The sequence below is a fragment of the Solanum pennellii genome, chromosome 7, assembly GCF_001406875.1.
Source record: "Solanum pennellii chromosome 7, SPENNV200".
In the NCBI taxonomy this organism is placed as follows: Eukaryota; Viridiplantae; Streptophyta; class Magnoliopsida; order Solanales; family Solanaceae; genus Solanum; species Solanum pennellii.
In genome coordinates, this window is record NC_028643.1 from 71,705,891 (window position 1) to 71,712,033 (window position 6,143).

At 32.4% G+C, this 6,143-nt stretch overlaps 2 protein-coding genes across 2 annotated transcripts in view; one reads left to right on the plus strand and one right to left on the minus strand.

Annotated features, from left to right (window-relative positions):
- Positions 1 to 605, minus strand: part of LOC107024506 (11-beta-hydroxysteroid dehydrogenase 1B-like) — a 2,856-nt gene extending 2,251 nt beyond the window's left edge. The window contains exon 1 of the mRNA XM_015225492.2: positions 346 to 605. Within this exon, the coding sequence (XP_015080978.1) occupies positions 346 to 540 (195 nt within the window). The 5' untranslated portion in view covers positions 541 to 605. The remainder of the gene's footprint in view (positions 1 to 345) is intronic.
- Positions 606 to 3,546: 2,941 nt separating this feature from the next.
- Positions 3,547 to 5,646, plus strand: LOC107026086 (probable membrane metalloprotease ARASP2, chloroplastic). Its single transcript, XM_015226936.2, has one exon. The coding sequence runs from the start codon at positions 3,688 to 3,690 to the stop codon at positions 5,020 to 5,022; it is 1,335 nt and encodes a 444-aa protein (XP_015082422.1). The 5' UTR covers positions 3,547 to 3,687; the 3' UTR covers positions 5,023 to 5,646.
- The last annotated feature ends 497 nt before the right edge of the window (positions 5,647 to 6,143 follow it).

Genomic DNA, 6,143 nt, shown 5'->3' on the forward strand with positions numbered 1-6,143 from the left:
CCCCCCCCATATATAATATATAGCTAGATCGGACTTGAGAAGTGTCAAATGAACGAGTTGGACAAAAATTGGGTCGGGTCAAAATAAATTGGGTTAACCAATTCAAATATTGCTAGAGTACTTGAATTGAAATGGACTGGAGTCAAGATGGCTAAACAATCAAAATAAACTGATTAAATAATAATTTTGGACGGTAGAACCGATCTATTCTTTTTAATTATTATTGGGACTATTTTACTCACCTAACTAAAATTTGCATTAATTGATTATATATATATGCACCAGTGAAGCATAGATCTTAAACTCATTTAGAAGAAGTGTAGAAATTAATGTTGGGTTACTAACCTCACCAATACCGGAAGAGGCACCTGTGATGACAACAACTTTACCAGCAACGTTTTCGATAAATATAGAACGGAAAATGAAGTAAAGAAACTTGATAAAGAGATAAAGAGGCATGAAATGGATGAGTGCTGTTGTTGCAATATGTGGTAAATAAGAATTCAATAATTTGTGAACTAAATTCAAGATAAACTCCATGGCTAGAGAAAATTAGAGTAAGCTTAGGGTTGTTTATTTTAAATTGTAAAGAGTAGGAAGGAGGACATATATCGTGATACGGTGCTCAAAAGGGGATAGAACGTGGCAGGAAAAAATAGGTAACTTTGCATGAAATGAAATTGACACGTACCCCTCCTTTTTAGCATTACATAAACAAAATTCAAAAATCATGTTCTCAAAATGAAATTAAAAAAATTAATTATGTTTACATATAAAATATTTCATCCGTCTCATTTATATCTTGATATAAATATAAAATTACAAAAGATATTTTTTTTAAAATTTGTGATCTGAAATAAATATCGATAGATCTTTATATTATTTTAAATTATTTCATTAAAAAAAATATTTTAAAATTAAAATTATTACGTAAAATAAAAACACATATCCTTTTTAAAACTAACTAAAAATACATTATATAAAATTCACATAAACTGAGACTGAAAAAATATCATTCTTCTTTTTAAACGATTATCAACGAACCTTACATATATACAATATAACGAGTCTTTATTGGATTTTTTCCTCAGAAAAGGCTCCCCAAACCTCATGAAACATGTTCTACCTTTGTTTTAAGTATTGCGTGAACAAAAATTTTATGTTGATAGCTAAAAAAGTTGACAAGCTACATGTGAGAGGTGTCAAATATCTTAATAATATAAAGATTTTTTGAAAGAATTGTAGTGACTACGGCTTAAAATGGATCGGATAATAGTCCGGTTAAGTTAAAACAATTTGTCAAGATTCATATTATTATTATTTGGGAAAAAAAAGAGTGAGGGAAAACAAGAGGTAGCCCTCAACCTAATTTATTTAATTCGCTCCAACAATAAATAAACATGAATCTGTAGTAAAAAAAAAAAAGTATGTTACTCTTTAAATGAATAAAAATTTTAAATCGTAAATAAAAAATGTTATGAATTCACATTTTGAAAATTAGGGTTGTTCATGGTTATAGTTATAAAATCAAATCGAATTGCAATTCGAACTAAATTGATAAAAAAATTGATATTTAGTTGAATAATAACCTATGTCTGATTTTAAATTTTGAAAAAACAATATTATTTGATTTGATTTTGATTTTACTAAATTTTAATCGCAAAAATAATCAAACCGAACTGAGAAAAAATATATATATATATAAGTATTTAGATAAATTTTAATTGACTCAAGTCTTTAATTTTACTATTTTCTATATTAGAACGTGTCCATCATAGTTTGAGTTGATAGATTTCAACTATTATTACTTGTAGTGCTACTGCAACTCTATGTATATATATATTACGTTGCATAGTCGATAGAAATATTGAGAAATAATATGCATATGTTGTGGCTTAAAAAAATAAAAATTAGGCCTAAGACCTAATTTCACATGGTATCAGAGCAGAGCCCGTCTAACTCGATGTTGGGATCCTCAAAATTAAAATTGTCCACGCACCAGATGCTAAGCACTGGGCGTGAGGTGGGGTGTTAAAGAATGACAAAAGTCCACATCGGTGGTAGTTAATGAGATGGGGGACTCCTTCCTTATAAGGCTTGGGCAATCCTCCTTCCTTTGAGCTAACTTAAATTTTAGCTCAACTATTAAAACCTTAAGTCTAGATCCATCAATATTCATTACTTTAAAGATTACACTTTCTTTGTTTTTTATAAAATTTTCTAACGTAACATTGAATAATTTAAAGCTCAAACTAAAGAAGATGACATTTGATTAATTTTGACTATGAAATACTTTTTTTTTAGAAATAATTCCTCAATATTTTAAGGTGTAATTTAATCGAAAAATCTATTGTTAAGATGTTAAGATCTCCAGAATAATAAAACAACTTTATGCTATTGAGTATTGACAATGAGATTTTTTAGTTTCTGAAACTTGGTACGTAGGATGAATCATTTTGTTCATGTAATAGCTTATTTGTAATTATTCATATATTAAGTGTTTGTGTCTATCGAGATACATATGTTCTCAACAAACTTATTATTTCGAACAAAAAAACCTGAAAAAACCTAACCTAACCAAAAAAACCAAACCAAGGATTACTTTTTTTATTTGTTTGGTTTGGCTTTAGAAATTTAAAAATCGGTTGAAATCGATTTGATTTTGGTTTATATAATAGCTGATCTAAATCGACAATGAACACCTCTACCGAAAATAGTTAGGCACAAATATGATTAATTACTTGCGACTTGGTATTATAAGCTTTTAGCAAATTAAAAAGAGATACTTTCACATATATCCACTAAAAAATAGCCTAATTATTCTCGATAGCTATAGTTTGATAATTACAATTCGTAGTTACATATTATAGGGGGATAGAGGCAAGCGAGATTGGGAGAGAGAGGGCAACAAGTGGGAGAGAGGTTAATTGTATATGTATATTGGTTAGAAAATTGTATATTATACATATGTATTGGTATATATGACAAGTGAGATTGGGTGAGAGAGGAGAGCGAGATTGGGAGAGGGAGGAGAGAAACGAGCAAGATTGGGAGAGAGAGGAGAGAGGCGAGCGAGAGAGGGAAGTAAGTGTGAGAGAGGTGAATTGTATATGTATATTGGTTAGATAATTGTATATTATATACATATGCATTTGTATAAAAAGCAAGTGAGATTAGGAGAGAGAGGAGAGAGGCGAGCGAGATTGAGAGAGGAAGGGGAGAGGCGAGCGATAGAGGACAGAGAGTGGGAGAAAGATGAATTATATATGTATATTGATTAGATAATTGTATATTATACATATGTTTTTGTATATTTCGACGAATTATACATATATAAATGTGGTTAATTATACAAATTCGAAGTCAACCTACATTATTAATGTATAATATTAATCGGAAATAATAACTATAAGCAAACTATAGCTATAATAAATAATTAAATAGTGTAAATTATCTATTTTGAGCTAAGAATTTCTCCTTGACTGCTGTTATGCCCAAGAAGAAGAAAACAAAGAAAATAAAATTGTGGTGTAAGCATATCACACACTTCCCCTCCACAAATCCAAATTTGTGAATTATCCATTCTCACATTCCCCCTATCATCTTCTTTATCCCCTTATTTACCAAAACCCCTCAAACTACATATTAATCTCTTTCAAATCTCACCAAAATCATCAAAAAAACAAAATGATTATAAATCTTTCTCCTTCTTCTTGTTCACTCTCCCTCGCAAGATTCATTAATTCCAAATCACATATTTCAAGATTGACCAAAACTCACTTCTCAAAATCATTATCTTCCTCTTCCTCTTCAACTTTTCATTCCAAGAATCAGTTTTTACATGAAAAGAACAGATACCCATTTGGTAGAAGGAGAGATTTTAGGAGTTGGGTAATTCCTGGATTTGATTTTGGTAGTAATTTTGAGAGTACACAGTCAGTTTTGGAAGCAGTTGGTGTTTTAACAGCTATTATTGTAGTTCATGAAAGTGGTCATTTTCTTGCTGCTTATCTTCAGGGTATTCATGTAAGTAAATTTGCTGTTGGGTTTGGTCCTATTTTAGCTAAATTTAATGCTAAAAATGTTGAGTATTCACTTAGAGCATTTCCTCTTGGTGGGTTTGTGGGTTTTCCTGATAATGATCCTGATAGTGATATTCCTCCTGATGACAAGAATTTGCTTAAAAATAGGCCTATTTTTGATAGGGTTATTGTTATTTCAGCTGGGGTAATAGCTAATATAATCTTTGCTTATGTGATAATATTTACTCAAGTCTTATTAGTTGGATTGCCTGTGCAAGAATCCTTCCCTGGGGTTCTTGTGCCTGATGTTAGACCTTTTTCAGCTGCATCTAGAGATGGATTGCTTCCAGGTGATGTAATTTTAGGTGTTAATGGAATTGATTTAGGGAAAAATGGGCCTAGTTTGGTTACTGAGGTTGTTGATGTCATCAAGACAAGTCCCAAGAGAAATGTTTTGCTGAAGATAGGGAGAGGAGGAGGGAATGTTGATGTTAGAGTTACACCTGATGAGAATTCGGATGGTACGGGTAGGATTGGAGTTCAACTGTCACCGAATTTCAAGATTTCAAAAGTTCAGCCAAAGAATATACTTGAGGCATTTAGCTTCTCAGGAAGAGAGTTTTGGGGTCTTACATATAGTGTTTTGGACAGCTTGAAACAGACATTTATGAACTTCTCACAAACGGCTAGTAAGGTATCAGGTCCTGTTGCCATCATAGCTGTTGGTGCAGAAGTTGCGAAATCAAACGTTGATGGTCTTTATCAATTTGCTGCTGTTCTGAATATCAACCTTGCTGTGATAAATCTCCTTCCTTTGCCGGCTTTGGATGGGGGCACTTTGGCGTTGATTCTCGTAGAAGCAGCTAGAGGTGGAAAAAAACTTCCTTTAGAAGTAGAGCAAGGGATAATGTCATCTGGAATCATGTTTGTGATAATTGTTGGGCTGTTCCTTCTTGTCCGTGATACTTTGAACCTTGATTTTATCAGGGATTTGTTATAAACAGTTGTCTATAAGTTTATAATTCAGACGAATTGATTAGAGAATTTTACGGACATCTATTAAAAACAGTAAGCAGCTACTGGTTCAAGGAGATTATTCACCGATGATCATTGAACATATAGGTCTTAATTCAAGACACACTTTGCAGTTTGCAAGGTACTGGCTTCTCCGTGATTTCAATTCATTTCACATACATGGATATTCCTGAATACCGCCACATTGTCTTCTGTTGGGTTGGTACCACTGGCCTAAAAGAGAAACCCCTTGCTCGTTTCATTGCTTACATGTATATGAATGTTTATACAAGCACAATGCTTTACTTTCATATTCTTACTGTTGCCGTAGAAGCTGAGAAAACGAGAGAAGGAACTGTTCTAGAACTTGGCAAATTAGTGATTAAATTTGGTTATAGGTTTCCTTTTGTCTAAAGAACGTATTTTAACACGAAGTTGAACTTGGCTTCTCCTGGTTTTACTTCCTTAAATTGTGTATTGCAGCATTGTGTTCATGTCTAAAATATCATAGATGATACAGATTTGGCTTCTTCCTGTGCTATTGGTCTTGGTCATTATGTAAGCAGGTCCATTTTGCGAAAAAATAATGTATTTTCTTGTAGTTTGTGTATTCTTTACTGTACTTTCTACACTCTGATGATGCATGACGAGTCTTTTTCTCCGTTAATGGTCAAGTAAGATTGTTGTTAGCTGGAATCAAGGTTGTTACTACAGTTCAGCCATGTTCATTTCATAGTTCGGAAACAACTAAGGAGTTGTATACAGGGGCTCACAACCAAGCGATGCACATATAAGTTGCCACCATGAACTAAGGATGAGAAGGATTGAGTATAGAGTTTATTTTTTAATTTCGAGGTTAGTTGGATAGAATTATTGTGCTTAAGATGCTGTTAATTCGGATCGGAAACATATATTAGGACAGTTCTTATGCTAAGAGGGGGCTGTTGGGTTTGGTATCCATCATAAAGTTATTATGTCAAGCAGCTTCAGATCCCTTTTGTGCTTGTGTACAAAACAAGCACGCAATAACTGGGTAAATCTTTGCTCTATAGAGTTTTGTGCTTTTTTTGCAATTTAAATGGTATAGGAGTATGATTTTGGGTATAG

What these genes read in the sequence shown, in the direction of transcription:
- LOC107026086 (XM_015226936.2), top strand. Translation starts at nt 3,688, where the DNA reads ATGATTATAAATCTTTCTCCTTCTTCTTGTTCACTCTCCCTCGCAAGA.